A 22191-nucleotide genomic window follows, 5' to 3' on the forward strand; every position below is an offset into this window, starting at 1 on the left:
ACCGATAAGAGTAAAGTAAATCGAAAAGTATAAGACCTTTCGTAATTGATGCTTATCAACATAAGATCAGTCGATAAGGTAGAAAAATATTTTTTACACTACAAAATTATAAATATTTAAACAGCTTTGTTTAATATATGCATATATATATGTGTATGTATATATACATATATACATATACATATATATAATATATAATAAATAATATATATAAAATATATATAGATGATATATAATAAATATATAATATATATAATATATATATATTATATATTTATATATATATATATATTTGTTCTCTCTCTCTCTTTCTTTCTTTTCCTATATAAAATAATATCAATTAATTATTTTATCCTTCTAAAAAAAATTTCTAAATCGGAAAAACTGATATCTACCGAAGGATCATCGTTACTCAATTTCCTTTTTTTCAAATTTGGATAAAATGATCCTTAGAACTCTATTCCTTTTTCCTTATTCGAAGATTCTTAGAATCCATCGTCAACGTCCAGTGTCATCGTTTATATCTTTCTAAAGTGCTGCTTACGTATCGCGAAAGGCAAAGAAGGATAAAGCCAGTCGAGTATTCGCCGCCGTAGCGGCAGTAGCAGCAGCAGCAGCAGCAGCAGCAGCAGTAGTAACAGCAGTAGTAACAGCAGTAGCAGAATAGTAGTAGTAATATCAGTAGCAATAGGAAAAGTAACGCTACGTTGGGAGTGTGTGGTGGACTGCTCTTGCCGTACTTGAGCGCAATCGTGCGGTAGAGTACTGTGAAACGGTGTGCGCGAAAGGCTGCATTCTCGTGCGTTTGTCTTCCGACCTAGTTTTCGCACGACGCCTTCGCGATTTTCGACAGTCTCTTTAGTTCTCTCTCTCTCTCTCTCTCTTTCTCTTTCTCCCTCCTTCTTTTTTCTTTCCATTTTGCAACGATGGCTCTTCGTAAGCACGGCCGGCCTCGCTCGGTGTTTGTGCGGATCGATCGCACAGCGGAATGATGTCGCCTTGTTCTTGTTGAGGTTGTTTCCGTGCTCCTTTTTATTCTTATTCTTATTTTTCTTCGTCGTCTTCGTCATTGCGTCGTCGTTGTGTGTTCCAGCTTCTGAAACTTTTTCTTTCTGTCTCTTTCTCTGATTAAAGAGAAAGGTAGATATAGATAGATAAAGAGAGAGAGAGAGAGAGAGAGAGAGAGAGAGAGAGAGAGAGAGAGAGAGAGAAGAAGAGAAAAAGAGTGAGAGAGAGAGAGTGTAAGATAGATAAAGATTATAGACAAAGAGATAAGTTTAAACGGAAAAAATGCAAGACACAACAGACCACTCATCCAAATCGGTGCTTTTAAACACTTTCATCGTGAAGAAGAAGAGATGTCGTGTGTATTTTCATCGTGGCATCCTCATCTGGGAAACGGAAAGACCACCTTATAGTAAGTCAGAAACGAAACGTGTTTTATTTATTGCGACGCATTAAAAACAAACAAATATGGACATACATACTTTCAAAGTGTCACCACGTGCTTTTCTACTTTATTAACTTAATGAAATATTTCTATTTCCGAACATTATTGTTTACAGCTTTCTTTTTTTCTCCTTTTTTCTTTTTTTTTTTGGGGGGGGGGACGCATCGTTTCTAATATCCTTCTTTTTGTACTCTCTTCGTTGACCTTGAAACAAAAAGATGTGCATATAGATACACATTTTTTCCTCTTTCTACTAGATAATTGATTTTGCGATTTTTGTGTGTTTACAAAAATTTTAAGATCTTTTTGGATCTACAATACTAGTATTTCTTGCGTATATATCATATTTTCGGGAAAAAATAAAATATAGAATTTTATAAAAGAAAGAACATTGACAATTCTTAAGCTCGAGAATATCCAATATATCTTCTTTTATTTTATTTTTCTTATCGAAATCAATTACAATATTCTATTCAACTTGATGTCGGAGATTAACTTACGAGAGATAAGACAAGAGTTTGGAGTTTTCGAAATGGAGTTTCGTAAATTAAGATATTCGAGATTAAGAGATATCAAAATAAAGACTAAGTTTCTGATTAGATACGTCACTTTCGTTCGATTTACGACTGAATTATTTGTTTCATAAGCTCGAAATTTTTTTCGGATAAATGATTAGATCGAAGAATTGTTAAATGAAAGTTCGTATTTCGAACGTTCGCGCGACAACCGTTCCTGAATGAAAGGAATGGTGGAAGTGGGTCGTATCGAGAAAATGCTACGATGCTTGACCTTGCCCTTTCATTTGTATGACACTGTTAGGAAGAAGAGCGGTAGTTGTCCATTGAAATTATAGTTATAATGACATTATCACAGTTCCATTTTCTTTTCTTTTGTTATACTTTCGAAACGATTATTTAACTTTACGAGCTTTTATTTAGTTTTCTTTCTTTTTGGATTTTTTTATCTTTTAAAGAAGGGAAAGATTAATGTGTTCTTTTTTATTTTTCTCTCTCTTTTTCTTTCTTTTTCTCTCGTATATTTTATATAATTTTAAAATGACTTCTTAGAGGTTAAGTTTCATTTAAGGAGAGTGTCTTCCATTTTGTAATATAATTTTCCTCGTATATTTTTATGATATCTATATTGATAAAAAATAAAGTTGTACATATAATGATACAATAAATAATGATTTTTTAATACTTTTATTCAGAAAACTTTAGTATTTTTGATATTTTATGCATGTATATATGTATGTATGTATATGTAATCTTTATATTAATATTCATATAACTTATTATGAATCTCTCTTTCTCTCTCTCTCTCTCTCTCTCTCTCTCTCTCTCTCTCGTTCTTTTTCCTGAAATATTATTATTATTTATAACAAATTCTCTTCAAAGTCAAATAACCTTTCCATAGTTTTTATTTAAATATAAATAAAGATATTCGTGTTATATGATTTATTCGATATATGTAGGAAACATAACCTTTATAATCGATCTTGTTTATTTGTATATACGAAAATATTTAATGACATTACTATCGTAAATCGATATTATTGGATAAAAAACAAAAAAAAAAAGAAAGAAAAATATTCTTGAAGAATAAGTAAATTGTTTGAATAATATTTAATTTTTTATTAGAGAGAAAAAGAAAAAGAGAAAGAGATATTTGAGCTCTTGAAAAATATAGAACTTTGACTGTCCAGTCACGTGACATCAAAACATGTGTCGATACGTGTACACGTTACGTCCTTGAGTACGATTTGCATATCGTTCTACTTCCTTCTAATCAATAATACATACAAATTTATTTACTTTGTTACAATATCAATGTTCAACAGAAATTTGGACGAGTTTTATTGTATTTCCGATTTTTGTTTGTTAATAATAAAAATAATAGTAATAATAGTAAAAATAATAATAATAATAATAATAATAATAATAATAATAATAATAATAATAATAATAATAATAATAATAATAATAATAATAATAATAATAATAATAATAATAATAATAATAATAATAATAATAATAATAATAATAATAATAATAATAATAATAATAATAATAATAATAATAATAATAATAATAATAATAATAATAATAATAATAATAATAATAATAATAATAATAATAATAATAATAATAATAATAATAATAATAATAATAATAATAATAATAATAATAATAATAATAATAATAATAATAATAATAATAATAATAATAATAATAATAATAATAATAATAATAATAATAATAATAATAATAATAATAATAATAATAATAATAATAATAATAATAATAATAATAATAATAATAATAATAATAATAATAATAATAATAATAATAATAATAATAATAATAATAATAATAATAATAATAATAATAATAATAATAATAATAATAATAATAATAATAATAATAATAATAATAATAATAATAATAATAATAATAATAATAATAATAATAATAATAATAATAATAATAATAATAATAATAATAATAATAATAATAATAATAATAATAATAATAATAATAATAATAATAATAATAATAATAATAATAATAATAATAATAATAATAATAATAATAATAATAATAATAATAATAATAATAATAATAATAATAATAATAATAATAATAATAATAATAATAATAATAATAATAATAATAATAATAATAATAATAATAATAATAATAATAATAATAATAATAATAATAATAATAATAATAATAATAATAATAATAATAATAATAATAATAATAATAATAATAATAATAATAATAATAATAATAATAATAATAATAATAATAATAATAATAATAATAATAATAATAATAATAATAATAATAATAATAATAATAATAATAATAATAATAATAATAATAATAATAATAATAATAATAATAATAATAATAATAATAATAATAATAATAATAATAATAATAATAATAATAATAATAATAATAATAATAATAATAATAATAATAATAATAATAATAATAATAATAATAATAATAATAATAATAATAATAATAATAATAATAATAATAATAATAATAATAATAATAAGAAAAACATTTTCGTACTTTCTTTTATGGAAGTAATATATCAAGCATTCGTATTACTTCAGACAATGTGTAATGATTCGATGTGTAAAGGAAAAACATTTTTTCCTCTGGCTAAATTTTATCATTGATTGTTTTCGAAAGTGCAAATATGTGCTTAAGATACTATCGGCGCATTGGATGATTAAGAACCGTTGGAATTTATGAAATAACATTTTTTTCCCGCGGCTGGATTTAGAACTTGGGTCATTGGAACCGATAGAAAGCACGTTACCATCCGCGTCATCCGTATACACAGAACATAGAACCCGGAACATGTAACATAGTTTTCTTGCAAAGTTTGCCGAAGATTGCCGCAGATGTCAAATACTACCCTAGACTTAACCCCAAATGCAATGCCAGACACAATCTCATACACAACCTTGTTACCAAAAATAATCAAAAATAACCAAAAATAGTCGCTATCTTCAGATATTTTTGGCTATCCGATAAAAGCCGATTCGGTACGAGCTTATCTTTTCCTGTTTTGTTCAATTTTTTCTTCTCCTTTCTTTTTCTATTATTTCCTGTCTTTGAAATTGGCATTCAGTCGCATTCAGTTGGCATTAACGTGTTTCTACTTACATGTGTTTCATTATTAAGAATGCATTTATATATTTTGCATCGATGTAATTCAATTCAATTGTTTTTCGTCTAGAAGCACATAAAGTCAGACCGAATTTACCTCTTCATGGGCTACATCGGGTAATGTTAACGCCGTGGGCACTAAATTTGAAGCTTAATAACTTAACAACTACAAAATACAAGTGTTTTGGAAATAGTTTGATGTAAATTACAAGAATATATAATAAAAAAATAGGATTTCATTAAAAAATATATATGTGGTTTTGATATAATTTTCAAGATTATCATACAAATTTATCACTTCGACGTGCTCCTTTTGACATTATACAACTTTCGTCTGCAACATTTTTTTTTTGCAATTTTAATATTTAGGAAAATCGCATGTATACATATAAACCGAATTTATTGTATATATTTTAATTTTTTTAATATTACTATTTTTTTATATTTTTTTAATAATCTTGCCTACAACGAAAGAGAAAAGAAAATAAAAACGTAAGAATTACATAAGGTATAACATTAAATTATTTAAACAAATTAATAAAACAACAATGTTGTTATAAACAATTTCCATATATATACACATATATATATATATATATATTTTTTTTTTTTTTTTTTTTTTAATAATCATAGTTTTGTGTATCTATAACAAAAGAAAAAGAAAAAAGAAAGAAATAAAAAAGAATTGTATAAGGCAAACAACATTTAATTAGCGAGACTTTAATGGAAGTATACATAACATAATGAAACATTTGCATTTATGAAAGGTGTGTCAACCTTTCTAGGTTTTTTGTTGTTGAGGTCAAACTTATCGCTCGGTATTATTCTCACGTAACACGGAAAGAAACGTGGACTGTGAGACTTGCTTACTCACGTCATAGCGAGTCTCTTGTCATACGAATTGTTGATTCGCATTTCGAGAATCATTCAAAAAAGCAACAAAATCCATATTTATTTCAAATTTCTAAACGATAGTGTTTATTATATTAACTAGATACCTACAAATGTATTAATAAATTCGTCATTTCCTTCTAAGGTTGTTCACATTGTTCGGAAATCTTTACGATCCAAGGTCGTATTGTAATAGGATTTATACTTATCTATGTGTATGTATATGTATATATATATATATATATACATATATATATATATATATGTATGTATGCATAAATATATGTTGCTTGTATTTAGGGGCCGAGGTCGTTGGGTGCTTGAAATCGACTGAACTTCCTCTTTTGCGAATAATACATCGGTCAAGTAATAAATTATTATTTATTAGTTTTTTTTTTGTTTCAAATCTCAATGATAACGAATATTGAAATTATTTTTCTTATTTTTTTTATTTTTATTTTATCTTTTTTATTTTTTCAAGGAAAATACAAAATGTCCGGATCGTGATTTTAAAATTAAATAAATTTTTTGTCATACGTTTTTATCAACACAGTGTACTTCTCTCAGAGAAATTAAATCAACAAGGGGACGATAGCTATTTGATATGTGAAAGGACAGGTAGTTAGTTAGGAATGGAACGTATGACCCGAAGGAAATAGCCGATTCATTGAAGGATTTCGAGAGCGAAAGGCTGTCTTGTTTCTTTACAAGGAAACTAGTTGTTACGGCCTTCTCTACTATCTTGATTATTATTCATTAAAATATTAACGAATAATAAATGTAGTTAAAATATTATGCGACGTGTAAATTATAATCAAAAGAAAAAGAAAAAATTAAAAAAATAGAAAAAAGCAAAAAAAAATATTAAAAAAGAATATAATTTTATATAATGATTGACGTCATTTTATCACGATATAAATTGCTTAAATAACATCTACGACATTGTCTTTGTATGTTTAGAATGTCCAAAAAATAACATATCTATGTACTATACTATAAGTTGATGATAAAAAAGAGAAACTAAAGAAAAAGAATATTTGCTTTTATATCACATAGCACATAAAATTATCCAAATTTTAAGTATTTTTAACTATCATATGTATTGTCATTTGAATTACATTAGCATTATAAAAATATTTGCTCACTCCGTCGACGTACATTTATTACTCATTTTATCCACTTTTTTTTTAAACTGAATTTAACGATTACTGTACGTTTTATTTACTTTCTTTTTTTTTTTCTTGGCATTCAATATATATTTTTGCATCGATTTGCATTTCTGATTAAAGCTACGCGACATTGATTGAAGTACTTTTTTTCTTTTTCTCTTTTTTTCTTTTATTCTGTCCCTCATAGTCGTTTCTGCATGTTATAATCGATACAAAAACACATGCGTAAGAAGACTCTATCCAATAAAATCGTGTCGAAGGAAACTCGTTCTTTTTTTCCATTGGAATGTTCGCTGAATTAACTATAACGTTTATAATAGCACGTATTCATATTATAAAGCGTTATAAGAGGCTCGCAATAGTTGGCCCACATTTTCTTCCCTTGTTTGTGTACTCATATCTATGTATATATGTTACGCATGTGTATACGTACATAATAAATCTATGTAAGTTAGAAGATATATACTTTTAAATATGCATTGGTATCATATAAGCTTTAGTAGTGTCATTCGTAATTTTTATTCTCTTTATCTTTTATAATATTCTTCATTTGCTTTCTTTATAATTCGACAATAATCTTATTTATCATATAATATATATGGAAGTATTGTAATTATATCTAAGTGTTTTTTAATTTATGATATCGTCATAAATAATGATGATTGATTGATACTACTCGAATGTAAACGTAGATTGAGAACCACTGAAATATTCGTCATTTCGTTTCGTTCCGTTACGTTGATTAATATTCTTGAGAACCATTGAAAACTCTTTATTTTATATTTTATTTACTTCTTGGAATGACACATATGTAACGAATCTAATGAAAAGATTATGTAAGAATTTTATAAAAGATAAAAGAGAAATATATATATATTAATAGAATCACAAATAATTTGAGTTGTTAATATTCTACATGGTAACTATGTCGAGTTTATAGTTAAAGATAAGGATATCTACAATACCTATGAAGGTATACTTTAATGCGCTTTCATTTAAAGATAGAAAGTAAATCAGTAATTTTAGCGATAATGGCGGCTGACGTATATACCTCATTGCACGCAGCAACGTATGCGTTCTGTTGTGTTATTGTTGCTGGTTTCGTTGCTGTGCAGATAAAATATTTTAATGAAATGTTTGCGTTCTCTGATGTATTAACATGAGATGACGATAATGAATCTTTTTTTCGAGTTCTTATTTATTGCGGAAATTAAGATCGATTTACATTTTTTTTTATCTTCTTACGTTCATATCGATGTTGAGATTTTGTTTAATTAAAGGAAGAAAAAAATAAAAAATGAATAAATAAATATATGAATAAAAAATAAACTGAAAATAAAAGAAATTTTCTTAGTTTTATAAAATATAAATGAATATATGAGAAAGTAGATAGTACATAATATGTATTTATGTATTTCAAAAGCGAAATTGTTCAAAATTGAATTTTGATCAAACGTATCTGTTTACATTCGTATATATTACGTCGAATATCAATTTCGATTTGTATTCGTAGCACGAACGAAAAGAATGCTTAACGATAGTTATGTCAGCACGTGCATAATTGACAGATGTTACTGAACCGTGAAACGACTATAGCAGACCCACAACATCGTTTGTTTGACGTCTAATAAATAATGATAAATCGATTGGATATTTTCTAAGATAGAATCCATATTTTATGTGTATATCATGTCTACAAATAAATCACTGTACTATCTATTTCCAGTTCTATTATTCGGACCTGAATTATTTTATTTCACTATTAAAAAATATAGACTCGAAGAAAGACAATTCTATTTTTCTATTTTTTCTTGAAAGAATGCGAAGGTTTGAGAAAAAAAAACAACAAAAACGCTTGTTACTACTCAGTTTAATTTACGAATTTGAGATTATTAATTGTTTGATATTTCGGAATAAACGTGACATTTTATTGATAACAAATGTTATTCAATATCCCAGATTATTTTCCATATCCCTTCTCTCGTTTCTATAAATAACTATTTGATTTCGATCGTTTCTAAATCTATATATATATATATATATATATATATATATATATATATATATATATAGATCTGTAATATATATATACAGATTTTACCTATATATTTACATATATACTTACCTATATATGTAAATATATATAATAAAAATCGAATAGAGATATAATTATATATATTTTATAATGTTACATTTGACGCGAAGATTTGCAAGAAATTTCGTTTATTTACGATTATTTACAATTATTTATAATAAAAAAGCGAAAATTAAATGTTAGTTCGCGTTTGCGCAACACGTTCGAATCTCTCAGATGTTCTTCAAAAGCTTTTCCTGTCTTTGTTTATAAACAAATCTTCTTTTATTTATCCTGATTGGTTACCAAGAAATGCTCTGAACTAACAATAGGTGTAAATTGAAGCTCTGAGCACGTTTACAATAAGATATATACATATATATGTATATATGTATCAAATAATTTATTATATATAAAAATATTTATTACATATAATATTTATTACATTTAAGTGAAATATATCCACTTATATTTCACTTCAAGTATCGAATTCTTCATTTAGAGCTTATCACAGTGTACTATTTAACGAATATCGTAAGTTATCGCTATGATATATATATTTATATATATATATATTTATATATATTTATATATATATTTATATATATCGTAGCTTATATGACATATATCAATATTTATACATAATTTTGATATATACATGAAGAGTTATTTTCTTTTTCTTTTTATGTTTTTATTTATCTTTATTTACTTTAAACCTGACTGTAATGATATTCTAATCTCCCTTGTTATATACATTTAACTTAAATGAGAAATCAAATATTGGAAATTTTTATGTTCATATATATATGTCGATTGCCTTTTATTACTCAATCCGCCTGTATAACTATATTTTTATTTATACCAATACATAATCATGGATGTTTTCTTTTAACATTTATTAAAATTTATGGAGTTTGTATATATGAGCCGTTTATTTTGAAAGTGGCCTAACTCCATTTATCTTCAAATCGAGATATTTAAGGGTTTGCGTTTCAATGAATTATAGGATGTACAGGATACTAATGAATCATACTACTTAAGTGTATCTAAGGATGTTAAATTTATAGTTCCTATTAAAATAGTGGCAATTATTAAGTGAATAATATGCGTTTTATTATCAAGAATGGAGTTAGACCACTTTCAAAATTAACAATCAGATTCATTATAAAATTTGAAGATGCCCAAGTCCAGTCAACATAATTTAAGATGCTTCAAATTGAAAAAACAATACTCAATTTATTTTACATATTTTTAAAACACTTCGAAAACATAATTTATGCGATTCAAAACATTTTTTAACTACATCACGTACAAAATTACAAACATAAATTTATTACTATACTACTACTCGATTTACTGCTCATCTAGATTTTGTGTGTGTGAAAGGGATTTGAAGAAATTATAATGTTCCGGTGGTATATATCGTAATAGGTCAATTATGTCCTTGAATTTTGCTGTTGTAATTTGTCTGATATTTTTATACAGTGGTGTCAATACAATATTTTCGAACTTTCTTGGTCTACCCTGACGTGGTAATAAATTCAGGACTTTAAAATTTTTATTTTCATTAATTGATTTAAGTATAAATGGAGTTAGGCCACTTTCAAAATAAACGGTTAAATTATTGAACTAACTCTGAAAACTTATGTGTTAAGAATTATCGTATTTGCTCGGAATATAAGCAACCTGAAATGCTTTACTGATAAATAAGATAAAGTTGTACATGTAATTATAGCAACCGGAAAAAATTGACAAATGGAGTTAGACCACTTTCAAAATAAACGGCTCATATACATTTGTAGATACAAATATATTCCAACTCATAAGTACGCAAGTACTTCCAAATAAATTTATTTCTTTTCCTTTCTACGTCCAAGAATCGTTATTTAACAATCGGCTGATATTGTTAAGACTAATCTAATCATCGGGAATAAAATCAGCTATATTAATCATTCGCTTTCATAACCGTTTTCAAGGAAATCGATTAAAAAATATGTACATACTTATAGATAAGACACATGTGTTATAACGATCGTTTTTTATATTTATATTTTTTTTTCAAGGATATGAATAAAAGAAAATGAAATTATATATTTTATAAAAATTTAATTGTTATATTATTTTTTTTAAATATAAAAGTGAAATAAAATTATGATCAATCATTACAGCAATTATAAAATAAGGTTAATCATTATATTATTTCTTTCAGGAATATTAAAAAACACAAAGAAATTATAATAATTTCTTTATTTCATCAAATTTAATTGTTAATTAGTTTCAATTTGTTAACATCATCGATCATCGTATGTTTCTTGAGGCGATAAATTTTTCTCTAAAAATTATATGAAATTTATTTTCTCAGCAAGATGGTCGCTTCCAATGACGGACGTTTTGGCGGTACGTTACGGAGATGATTGGATTCATGGCGTTAATGTCAAGGAAAAACAAGCGTCAACCTCGCCCACGTCGCCGATAGTATGCCCAACGAATTTCATTTTACATTATGCCGTGAGAGGATCGAAAAACAAATGGAGTCATCACAGTGTTACTATGAGCCATACTGACCCTCGCCAGATTGCTTCTTGGGTGAAAACCATTCGAAATTATCTTTTAGGTGAGTATCTCAATAATAAAAAGAGATAAATACAGAGAGAGAGAGGGACAGAGAGAGGGAGAGAGATGAAGAAGAAGAATCAATTTACGTCTAATCAATTTCGAAATATGAAACAACATTTTTTCTTTCTTCCTACGGATTAATCAAATGTATTCGATGAAATGTTAACATTAAATGTTTAAATGTAACTTGATTGATTACATACGTTTCACGATTTCTTTAGATAAATTTCTGATTAAATTAAAAGTTTGCCAAAAGAAAAAAAATATGATACAAGGTTTCAAAAATTTCCATTGGTAATAAAAATTGTGAAACTTTTTACCTGTATAATTTTAAAACAAACGTTTTAAAAAAGATAAAAAGGAAGGAGAGTAAGAACGTGACTTTTCTTGGAATAACGAATGTCAAGGACGATTATTAATCGGATATAAAGATAATTGTTGTCAAAGTCGATTTTAAAAGACTGACTTGCCAGACTATCGATAGCTTGACTGCTTGTTTTTCTTTTTCTTTTTTTTTTAATTACTATTCTGCGTTGCGAACAATCAAGAAAATAAGAGACTGGTAAAAAAGAAAAGAACGTGAAATTGAATGTCTCTGAGAATCTTAATTAACCTATTAAATTTTAATATCATCTAAACGTGATTACATCATCGATAAATAGTTAGTTTCCTTGCGATAACGTGCTTTTTAATTTATTCTTTATTTCCATCTTTACTACTTATTCTCTTTCTCTCTTCCGCTTTTTTTCTCTCTTTCTCTCTCTCTCTCTCTCTCTTTATTTCTGCTTTTCATCGTTAGAAGAATATTAAAAGATACTCGGCTGTTTCGTTCGTTTATTATTCGGCTTGAGCGTACGACGTTGCACGCATGTAGAAAAGAAAAAAGAGAGAGAGGAATATATTAGAAAAGACACGAATACATTTTATGTAAGCATATCTCGTAGTGCACGAAAACATTTTTTTCTTGCTTTATAATTCATGCATTTCATGATTTTTATTTTGCTAAATATACACATGTAATTACTTCTACCTTATATTTACTTTTACAATGCACTTATTGTAATTATTATCTTTTAGTGTTCGATTCACAGGCCAACTCTAATTTGATTTTTGTTTAGTTTTTGATATCTCATGATGTATATACACGATGTATATACATACATATATACTTTCAAAGTAATTTAAAACAAAATGTTTTGCTATTGACTTGATTTATTAAATGAATTAAATGTAGTGCCACTTTAAAAATGATATCGAATTATCGTAGGGGAAAATATTGTCACGTCAGCTTCTTATTATGACCTTGTAGTAAAGTATGTTTTATTTTATACATGTAAATACGCATATGTGTTTGTGTTAAATGATTGTTGGATAAATAAAATTATTTCCTACTGATTTGTTTTATTAAATAAATTTAATGAAGTGAACTGTCAATTTATGAATGGAAGAGTTCTAGGGAAATATACTTTTCTCACGTTAACTTGTTATGATGTCATAATGTATGACATGTAAAATACATTTTACAACATTGATCATTTTTCTTTTTTCTCGATTTATTTCTTTTATTCTCGATATTGAATATGTACAGTTTGATAGGGAGAAAAAAAAACAAAGAAAAAATGGCCATACGTTTGTCGTTGAGGATAATAGATGTAAGTACTTACAAGTAACATGATTGATTTATGTTGCACATTGGATATTATGTTTAAACTATATAATCGTACAGGTTCGCTAATTATGAACCGTAGTTTGTCTTTACGGTATTGATCTGCTTTTCCACCTATCATTTTGAGTATGTACTGTTGGGTGTTAATTAATGTTTGACAATTATGAGCAAAATATTTAATTATTGTTACTGATTAACAATTCAATTTTTATTCATAACATAAGGTCGATAGTACAGGATTAAATTAGTTATTTAATTATTTGTTAAATTAATGATTGTGGATCGAAATTTTCATTAAATAAATTAATAATAATGAAATATAATAAATTGATAATCGTGATATGTTGAATAAATAGATCAAATTATTTGTGGCTTGTCTATAAATTCAATGATAAAAAAAGACTATGATTTAAAAGATTCAATAATTTTCAATGAATTATCTATAATTTTCGAATCGTTCTATACGTAAATATTTTGTGAATCATTGATGAACTAATCTGTAGAAACATAAATCATCGAATCGTTATATTCTACTATGGTTACAAAACAGATTCATTGTGTAACAATATTGAAGAATTATTTCCATATTAATTATTATTTCCATTCATTTTAAAACAACAGTGATAAAAAAATCTACGAAATATGTTATGACACTAGATCATCGAAAATCAAAAATGAAAAAAGAAATTTTTCACAATGTGATTGTTATATTAATATGATCGTTGTTTTGAAAACAATGTGTTGTTTCTAATTATTATAATAAAATGATTTTATTTGTATTGATATATTTTATTATTCAAAAAATCTACACGTTAACAACTGTTTAATTATTGTTTCAGGTATGACGTGTCGTCCGCGGAAAGTGATGTTATTCGTGAACCCCATAGGTGGTAAAAAAAAGGGGTTGAAAATATGGGAAAAAGATGTACAACCTTTGATGACCATCGCTGGTATTGAAACGAAAATGGTGATTACCGAAAGGGCAGGACACATACGTGAAACTCTGCTTACGGCCGATTTGAGCGACCTTCACGTAAGAAATGAATTTTTCATGCTATAAATTTATTTATTTTTGTTTCTCTATATTCGAGTATCTATAAGAAAGAATTATCTTTTTCATTATACTTAAATATTTCTGTAGAATATTTTTCGTAACTCTACTTGAAAGATACAGACTAACTAACTCATTTATTTTTAATTAATAAGGATTTTATTAATTAATAACTTTTTTTCACGTACATCCTGTAGCCTTCATCCCCACTCATATTTGTGCATATGCATTCGGTAATTTTTATTGCTCTTTGTCCTATTCGTTATTTTGTTGCATACTTTATTCATGCGGCACTTTCATCTCATTCTCAGTCCTAATGTCTTAGTCCTCTCTCTTCCTTTTTTAAACAAAAGAACCTCACGGACAGACCATACTCTGTTTTACTGTCAACTTTTAATTTATTACACATACACATACACACACACCACAATTAACTAGCGTTAGAATCTTCCATCCCACATTTTTTTTAAATATTACGATTGGATATCAGTTGCTAAAGACATGATAGAGTCTATCATCGAATAATTATTCATAAGTTATATACTTTTCATATCGAATCAAGATAATTGCTATGAAATTGATGGAGAATAAATAAAAAATTAATACGTATCGTGTCGAGCGAGAAATAATAGAAAAAAATATACGAATAAAAAATTAAATGAAATTTCTATAATATATATATTTAGTTTGATAATAAGTAATATATCAGAATTACTAAAAAAAAATACTGAATATTATATTGTTTATTTAAATATAAAATATTAGAAAAATTGTGCTTTTAGTTTGATAATTATTGATAAACTGAATATGTTGAAAATAAAATACATTTTATATCTAAATGATCATTATTGTATTCAGTATTTTTTTTATTTTATAAAAATTCCTACATTTTTTGTTGATAAACCTAATATAATGAAAATTCTGAAAAAATGAGTATTATTATATACATTACTTTTTTTTTTTACAAATTTGCACATTACTTATTGATAAACTGAATACGTTAAAAATTACATATATTTCATTTTATATCTAAATGAATATTATTGCATACAGTTTTTTTTTCTTTTTTATAAAAATTCCTACTTTTCTTATTGATAAATTGAATTTTGATAAAGTAACCTTGAAAACTAAATATCTAAGTGAACACTATCGTATTCAATATTTTCCTTTTTTACAAACATTTCTATATTTCTTATTGATAAATCTAATATTGTATATTCAAAATTAAATATATTATATACCTAAATGAGCATTATTGTATTTAGTATTTATTTTTTACAAAAATTCCTACATTTCCTGTTGATAAACCTAATATATTTAAAACTTTGTTGTTATTTGTTTTATATTTAAATGAGCATTGTTATATTCAGTACTTTTTTTACAAATTTCAAAATTACATATTAATATTTCTAATGCTTGAAATATTGACTGATTAGTTGCCAGAAGATCATTATGGTTGAAAAGGAGTTGTTTGTTCGAAATGAAGATCTCAATAGCGTTTTAACAGTTTCTTATCAATTCTCTTTTCTTTTTATTTCGTTTAAAGTAAAAAGTCTGTATCAATCGAAGAAATTCGATTCATCCTGCCGTGATAAACAACTTCAACAGGAGAATGTGTATTCTTCTTGAACGTTGTAAGACTTGAATAAACAATGAGAAATCGATTTCATTGCAAATTGTGTTCTACTTTAGTTTTTTATTAAAATTTAATAATGTCACGAACGTGCGCGCTATTTCTATCGGTATATTTACATCAGATTTGTAATCGTTTCTCTTTCTCTCTTTATTTTTCTTTCTTATTCTTTTCATAGCAATAACGTAATTATCCTATAGTCATGCTATAAACGTAACTTTGATATATCTATACTTTTCGAAAAGTTTGTTGAAAAGTAAAAGTTCGTTTACAGGCACGTCCAATCGATAAATATAATATCGATCTTGATATTTATCTAAATTATGCTTTTCTTTTCAATAATTTTACTAAAAATATGTTTACGATGATATTTGTTATACCTATACCTATAATTTCTATATTTTATTTTTATATAATATTTCTTACTTTATATTCTATTTTTATATGATATTTGAAAATTTATATCCTATTTTTATATAACATTATACAATTTATATACTATTTCTATATAATATTTAAACATTTATATAAATATATATAAATTTTATATAATACCAAATTCCCTACTATCATTATGATATATTTTGATAAATTTACAAATATTTCAAAAAATTATTAGTGAAGTATTAACAAAGTATTATTTTGAAATTAAAACGTCGATGAAAAATTAATATTAAATTTTTTCTTTTAGGCGATTGTCTGCATCGGTGGTGATGGTACCTTCGCTGAAGTCTTCAATGGTTTGGTATTGAGAGCCGCCAAGGAACAACAAATCGATCCAGACGACCCAGAAGCAAGATTGCCATCCCCCTCTCTACCTGTCGGCGTTATACCTAGCGGGAGTACTGATACTGTGGCCTATAGTTTGCATGGTATTGTTTTGTTTATTTATGTATACCTGTAGCTATACATATACATATACACGTGCTACTAACATAATAAACTTGCGTTCGATCAAATATTTTGAAAGTGAAATAACAAGAAAAGATCGCGTGGTTATTCTTTTTCTTTCTTTCTTTTTTTTTTTATCGATCTTATAAATAGATTATTTTACAATATAGATTATCTTATAAATATTTTTTTTCATTTTGATTTTTTTCGTTTTCAGGTACGACCGATGTGCAAACAGCGGCAATACATATCATTTTTGGTGATACCACTGGATTGGATCTCTCCTCCGTCCATAGTAATCGTTCCTTATTAAGGCTCTACGCGAGTGTCCTAAGCTATGGATATCTCGGTGATGTCATACGTGATAGCGAGAAATTTCGATGGATGGGTCCTCAGAGATACGATTATTCTGGTAAGGAAGAAAGAACGAAGAAAAAACGTTATATATGTCATGTTATTAAAAGAGAGAATAATATTTTTTGAGAATAATATTTATATTTTGGATATAACGAAATCTTCTGTTGATACTTATAAATAATTTATAAATTCACACTGGAATCGATGAATATTTTTATTCAAAATATAAAAGCAATAAAAAGTTATATTTCGAATGATCTTCAACACATAATTATAATTATTTTTTGATAGTTACAAAATTGATAAGGAAAAAAAAATTGATATATAATAATGAAATTCGTTCGAAACAGCAAACTAGCAGTATTTTTTGACTTTTAACGTTATATAATTTAGCAATTTTTTATTTGAAGATAACAAAAACTTTTTTTTGCAGGATTCAAAAAAATTATCGCCAACAAAGGATATGAAGGTGAAATACAATTACTTTCGGATCCCTGTCATCCGGCGGCAAGTACAAGGTGTATGAAAAATTGTTCAAGATGTTTACAACACATGCATAATAGCATTCCTGATAAAGAAATTTCGAGTAAGTGACACAAGAATTGTATTATTGTAATCAATACTGATTCTAGTTAAACGACCAAACCGTTATCATATCTGATATTTATAATGATATGATACGGTTTAAACTAATAAATTTTCATAACATAAACTAGCAGTATCACATCAATATGATGTGATTTTCAATAAAGCTTTTTCTTCTTTCACATACTTATTTATTCCTTATTTATAGGGTGGTTGACGGTCCAAGGTAAATTTTTTATGGTTAACGGTGCAAACGTTTCATGCGCCTGTTCAAGAAGTCCAATGGGTTTTAGTCCACATTGTCACATAGGCGATGGTTGTGTCGACGTCATTTTAGTTCGGCATACGTCCTTCATAAACAATATTAGAATGTTGCTGAGACTTTCTAGCAAACAAAAAACTCTGGTAAGTTTACGCTTTAATCAATTTACATTCCGAGAATAACGTAGAAATCTGAATGAAAAAAAAAGGAAAAATATCCGAAATATTTTAAGACACGATCTCGTTGAACTTATATTTATTTCGATAGTACGACTTACCCTTCGTCGAGGTGTATAGAGCAAGAGAATTCACATTCCGTGCCCTGCCAACATTGCATTTGCAGACTGAAAACAATGTTCAAAGGTCACAGAAAACTTCAGGCCTTAGCGTGTGGAATTGCGATGGTGAAGTGATCGAAAATTCTAATGTCAAGATAAGGTACGTGAAGTTTTATGATTAAATAAATAAAAGAAATATTTCAAAAGATCAAAGAAAAGATAAAAAGAAAATAAAAAGAAAAAAATATTCCAATGACAATTTTAATGTCAAAATAATAAAATATGAGAAAGATCATGATTAAGAAAATAAATAAGAGAAATATTACAAAAAAGAAAAAGAATAAAGTTAAAAGAGAAAAGGAAAATAATTATAACAATTAATGACAATTATTTTTATTAGGGTACACTGCCAGTTGTTGAGTGTTTACACGAGAAGAGCTCAAGATTCGGTTGCAGATTCATCGTCTTGTTTTTGTTCCGTATGAACACCGAGTTTTACTACTAGTACTAAAACAAAAAGGAGAAAGAAGAAGAACAAGAAAGAAGAAAAAGAAGAAGAAGAAACAGAAAGAAAAATATCGCAATGGAAAATACGAATGATTAGGAGAGAATACATTGCAAGATTAGTAGTATAGTAATCTTTTCGATGGCTTGCAATGATGGCATCGAAATCACAAAGTTCCTTTTCAAGCTTGCCCTCGAAAATGACATTTCGTCGTTAACGATACCCATCGAGTGAACTAGTAAATCTTTGTATCGTTTGATGACGACAAATGACCATCGAATACGTCCTCAAGATAAATTTCTAGAGTAGTTCTTATGGCTCCCATTATTAATTTGAAAGAGAGAAAGACAGAGAGAGAGAGAGGGAGAGAGGGAGAGAGCCAGAGAGAAAGAGAGAGAGAGAGAGACAGAAAGAGAGAGCAAAATTGGGAAAAACAGAATTATTAATATATTTCTTTTAGTGATTCTCTTTCCAAATACGATTCTACTGTGTCCAAATAGTTTTCTTGATAATTATGTTATATATTATAATATTAATATTATGACCCCATTATTATTATTATTATTATTATTATTATTATTATTATTATTATTATTATTATTATTATTATTATTATTATTATTATTATTATTATTATTATTATTGTTATTATTATTATTATTATTATTATTATTATTATTATTATAATTATTATTATTATTATTATTATTATTATTATTATTATTATTATTATTATTATTATTATTACTGTTACTATTAAGATCGTCTTTAATATTATATTATCATAAGTATTATTACTAATGAGTTATACATAGGCTGATTTATAAAAAAAAAGTGAAAAATATAGAACATGATAGTCTTTGTACATAGAAAAAAAACCGAAAGAAAGAAAAAAAAGAAAGAGAAATTAATGAATTGCATTTATAACGATTTCATCGAGTCTAGAATGATCGAGTCTAGATTGAGTAAACATTAGTTGCACTGTGATTGAGCCTGTGTTTAACTGTTTTCGTACTTAATAAAAATTTGACTTATTTATACTCGCTGATAGATTCTAGAGTGTGTCTAGATCTGTGAAAATTTCCTTCTAAATTCGAGAAAATACGAGCAAATCAAGTTTGAACAATTAATCTAACTGATGTAAAAAGTTAACGAATATTGTGCACTCTTCTTTTTCTTTCTTTTTCATAAAACTCTCTCTAGTGATTATAAAAGAAAGAAAGAAACAAAGAGGAGGTGGGAAGGTAAAAAGAGAGAGAGAAAGAGAGAGAGAGAGAGAGAGAGAGAGAGAGAGAGAGAGAGAGAGAGAATATACACTCGTTTTAGACTGGCACATTCATGTAAATTTTAGATTAAAAGCATAGCTTTATATTACGTATGAATGAAAGAAAAGAAAAACAAAACGAACAGCATTCCAAAGTTAACAATGATAAATATTAATATTCTTATTATTATTATCATTATCATTATTATCATTGTTATTTTATAGGAGTATTTTATTAGAAAGCTATTTTTTACAGCTATTATAATATCGATATTAATCATTTATAGAGAGCTCTTCCCAATTAAATGGTATTACAAAACTCAGAATCGGATTCTTTTCGAACATCATATACTCTCATCGTTATATTTCCTTATTGTTGTGTGCGTTTTGTATGAAAAGAGTGAAAGAATCTGAAATAAGCTTCGAAAAAACATTCAAGAATATTGATGGTTGTGAGAATTGTAAACGACCAAAAAAAAAAAAGAAAGAAAGCTTTTAAACAACGTTTGTAGTTTATATAAAAGAGCGTTCGAACGTCTCAAACATTCAGATGCATTTATTTGTGCTTTATGAAGGATTTTAGAAATGAAAAAAGATTATTAACGCAAGAAACATAAGTATTATATTATATTCGATCTCTCAAGAAATATTAATTGAATCATTATTGAAGGTGCTATAAACGAACATTTGAAAAAGCTTTAATTGTTCGTTATTTGAATTGTCTTTTTGAACTTTGGAAAGTCATTAATTATAATTATAATTATGTACATATATATATATATATATATATATATATATATATATACATATATTAATTATAATTATTATTATATATAAATACATACAGACATGAATTTTATTATATATATAAGTTATAATTATTAAATATTTTTTTTAAGATTGCGGTTATATCGACTTTAATAAAATCAACCCGACAGGGTAAAATCCAAAGTTGGAAAAGACAAGGACACACTAAAAGGATTAATATGAATATTATGTATGACCTATTTTTTTCTCTTTCATTTTTTAATGTTTAAAATTTTCTTATTTTTATTTATTTATTCGAAGATAAATTTGTATTTTAAACATTATGTACATTCACAGATTTTTAGACACGATCGCTTCAACATGTCCACAGAGAGATCATCTTTAAATCGATGAATAGTTCGAGTATCCAAACAGAAAAAACTGATAAACATTTTTCTGATTTGTTATTGAACGACGAGATCGTTTACCACTCGAATCTCGTTCCAAAATTGTTGCACGTATGACAGTTTTCATCCCTTCCCCCCTTTTTACCAACATATCAGACCAAGTATTATATTATAAATATGTATAAATTTTTATACATTGCTGAAAAATACCAACGATAATTTTTACTTTTCGATTAAGGCTAAAGTGATATACAATCGTTGTTGGACGATATTTCATTCAATTAATAATTGCAACGATTATAATTGTAATATTTTATTAGCAATTAACGATTCAATCGTTTTTCTTTTTTTTTTTTTTATATTTTATCTCAGGATAACCAAGATGAAAATAAGTCAATCAAATAATGAGTCAATGATTTTTTATACATAGATGTATTTGTGAGTAAAATGATTTAATGATTCTCGGCGTATCTGCAAAAGATAACGACTCAATGATCCACAGCTACATCAATCTATTAGTATTGGAACATTGACGAATTATATTGTAGATATTTTATAAGCTGATTGAATAGTTTTATTCTAATACGTACTGTGAATCATTGATAAAAACTATTTTGTAGAGATACGTTGTATATCATTGAATCACAT

General features: G+C 26.0%; 1 protein-coding gene across 2 annotated transcripts; it reads left to right on the plus strand.

The window, feature by feature from the left end:
- The first annotated feature begins 563 nt into the window (after positions 1-563).
- Positions 564-19691, plus strand: LOC124427000 (ceramide kinase). 2 transcript variants are annotated; one of them, XM_046969389.1, is made up of 10 exons: positions 564-1013; positions 1135-1417; positions 11645-11896; positions 14404-14597; positions 16940-17120; positions 17357-17551; positions 17930-18082; positions 18290-18486; positions 18611-18780; positions 19021-19691. In XM_046969389.1, exons 2-10 carry the CDS (start codon positions 1291-1293, stop codon positions 19103-19105), a joined length of 1554 nt encoding a protein of 517 aa, XP_046825345.1. In that variant the 5' UTR covers positions 564-1013; positions 1135-1290; the 3' UTR covers positions 19106-19691. The 2 variants fall into 2 exon arrangements, with proteins under 2 accessions (XP_046825345.1, XP_046825346.1); XM_046969390.1 differs by lacking the exon at positions 564-1013 and having other exon boundaries at positions 1279-1417; positions 11649-11896.
- The last annotated feature ends 2500 nt before the right edge of the window (positions 19692-22191 follow it).

Source organism: Vespa crabro, chromosome 9 (assembly GCF_910589235.1).
Source record: "Vespa crabro chromosome 9, iyVesCrab1.2, whole genome shotgun sequence".
NCBI classification, from domain to species: domain Eukaryota; kingdom Metazoa; phylum Arthropoda; class Insecta; order Hymenoptera; family Vespidae; genus Vespa; species Vespa crabro.

Coding starts and splice junctions, on each gene's coding strand:
- LOC124427000 (XM_046969389.1), top strand. CDS start 1,291: ATGCAAGACACAACAGACCACTCATCCAAATCGGTGCTTTTAAACACT. Junction 14,598..16,939: donor CCGATTTGAGCGACCTTCAC/GTAAGAAATGAA, acceptor TTTTTCTTTTAG/GCGATTGTCTGCATCGGTGG. Junction 17,121..17,356: donor TGTGGCCTATAGTTTGCATG/GTATTGTTTTGT, acceptor TTTCGTTTTCAG/GTACGACCGATGTGCAAACA.